Source organism: Leptonychotes weddellii, unplaced genomic scaffold (genome assembly GCF_054177405.1).
Source record: "Leptonychotes weddellii isolate Sample4059 unplaced genomic scaffold, ASM5417740v2 HiC_scaffold_24255, whole genome shotgun sequence".
Taxonomy (NCBI): domain Eukaryota; kingdom Metazoa; phylum Chordata; class Mammalia; order Carnivora; family Phocidae; genus Leptonychotes; species Leptonychotes weddellii.
The window spans coordinates 1-2,351 of record NW_027833002.1 but is presented as its reverse complement, the minus strand read 5'-3'; the positions used below and the strand labels follow the sequence as shown (position 1 = coordinate 2,351).

Below are 2,351 nucleotides of genomic sequence, written 5' to 3'. Positions count from 1 at the left end.
CCAGGGCACCCAGACCTGTGGAAAAGGGCGGGTGGGGAGACAGGCTAGCTGCTACTAGGCAGCTAGCAGCGGGTCTCATAAATGCCGCTGCGGCCAATGTAGCGCACCCATTTGATGACATCGTGGTCGCTGTAGTTCAGCTTCGGTTCAAACACCTTCAAGTAGCGCACCTTGAGGCCAGAGGGTGCGAATGGCACCTCAAAGTTCATGGAAATGGGGGGTCGAGCCCATTTCTTCTTGTCATTGGTGGGCAGAAGTTCAATCTCTGCACTGATTTGCGATTCCTTCATGCCTGCCATGCGCTTGATCTTCCACACGATGGCGTTCTCGCTGGCCTTGTACTTGGCCTTCCCCTTCATGCAGATCACCTGTACCCCGCTTGTGTTCAGTGGGGTTGGGATCCTCACCTCAATCTTCTGAGCCAGTAATGAGGGCTTGAAATTGGACTTGATGACCACCTTAACCTCCAGCTTGGTGCGTCCCACTTCTCGCACTAGTGGGATCACCCGGAAAGGAAGGATGATGTCCTTGGTGGTACGATACCTCATTAGCTCAAACTCTCCATCTGGTGGGATGAAGCTGATGCTGTGTTCAGAGTCAAACTTGCTGAGTCGCACACACTGGTGGAAGGTGCAGTCATCGATGGCAATTGATTGCTTCCCACTCTTGCTTGTTTCATCAGCTGTGCCTTTGCCTTGCTTCTCAATGACAATCTTGTCATTCATCCCAAACTTGCACTCAGGCATGCCACTCAGGTAGCTCTTCATCACCACCCGGCCTGACACATGGGCACTCAGCACCTGCCCCTGGGGGGACATGAGGAGGTTCACACTCTCCAGCACATCCAAGAAGAGCTCATTCCGGCGATACTTGATGCCCTCCCACCGCCAGCCAATCTGCCCGGTCACCTGGCTGGTGATCTGGGATTGCTCTTCTTTTGTCTGATGCTGGCTCTTGATACCCTGCTGAGTGATGAAGGTTTTCAGTGCTCCTGTCTCTGAATTCTGTGGATAGCCAAAGTCCAGGATCTCATCCAGCAGCTCATATATGAGCACAAAATTGTTCTTGATGTTCTCCTCGCTGATCTTGCCAAAGTAGGCAGCCATTACGTCACACATCTTATAGAGGAATTCGAAGACCATGGCAGCATTGACATTCTGCTTGGTGACAGCTGCCAACCAGATGTTGGACCGCTTAACATGGAAGAAACTGGTGCGAGCGATGTTGGTGACGGGGCTGCGAACCTGCTGCCGGGCGTGGATAACATTGACCCGAAAGGCATCCACTGCATTCCTCCCGATGTCATCTCGGTAGACCCGGGAGATGAGCACCTCCCCCTTGTGATTATAGATGAATAAGCCTCCAATCATGGCGGCAGCTCAGTCTCCAAGGCCCATCGCTCTGAGAACAGACCTGGTCTCCGCCACCCCCTGCTCGGCCCGCCCGGCCACTCTCCAGATCCCAAGATGTCCGCCCTGTCAAATAAAATCTTAAAAAAAATAAAATAAAAAAAATATTTAGGATGTGGTATATGGGAACAAATCTGTATTCATTAGAAAGATCTAGATCAATGGAGGCAGGCACTACCTTGCAACTGCTATTCTTGAGAAATACATTTCACAGAATCCTCTCTCACATTAGGTATTCACTTAAAAAGTTTATTTACAACACATTCAGGCATATGCTAAAGGGCTTTATTTTGCATTTATTTCATTACCTGGAGGCAGAATATATTTTGGGGTTTATTAGCCATTTGCTTTCTCTATGGCAAATTGTCTGTGCAAGCTCTTTGCTCTATATCCTGGGGTATGAGCATTCTTATTCTTGTTTTTGTTTGTGTATTCTTGCTGAATCATTTTCTTTCTTCTTTTTGATTGCATTCTTTCAACCAAATAATTACAAATGTTTAAGCCAAGTTTGCTATTTGCAGTTTAATTTTTGGATGTCTGCACAGATGTATTTTTTGGGTAGTGTCAGAGTATAAATTTTGAGTGGTCAAATCTATCAGTCAGTCATATTTTGTCCCCCCCCAATGATTTTTATGTGCATTGTCATAATAAACTGCCTTTTGTATGCATTGCCATCTAACTTCTCATCTGTGCTACTTTTTACCTTTTGTGATTAGATCTATTTTCTAAACTAAGAATCATCTTCTGCCATCCTGTGGAACATAATCTTTTGCATTCATCATATATCTTTTTTCACAAGCATGTTTGATTACACTTATGTTTATATAGGATGACATTATAATTTTAGATACTGCTCTCTGCATATTTTTAGAATCAATAATAATTGTAAATTATAAATTATATTTTCCTATTCTTTTTTATTTATTTATTTATTTATTTTTT

At 44.8% G+C, this 2,351-nt stretch overlaps 1 protein-coding gene across 1 annotated transcript; it reads right to left on the bottom strand.

Annotated features, from left to right (window-relative positions):
• Window positions 1–6: 6 nt before the first annotated feature.
• Window positions 7–1,471, bottom strand: LOC145718883 (AP-2 complex subunit mu). Its single transcript, XM_081810387.1, has one exon. The coding sequence runs from the start codon at window positions 1,368–1,370 to the stop codon at window positions 63–65; it is 1,308 nt and encodes a 435-aa protein (XP_081666513.1). The 5' UTR covers window positions 1,371–1,471; the 3' UTR covers window positions 7–62.
• Between the last annotated feature and the right edge of the window lie 880 nt (window positions 1,472–2,351).

Coding starts and splice junctions, on each gene's coding strand:
- LOC145718883 (XM_081810387.1), bottom strand. CDS start 1,370: ATGATTGGAGGCTTATTCATCTATAATCACAAGGGGGAGGTGCTCATC.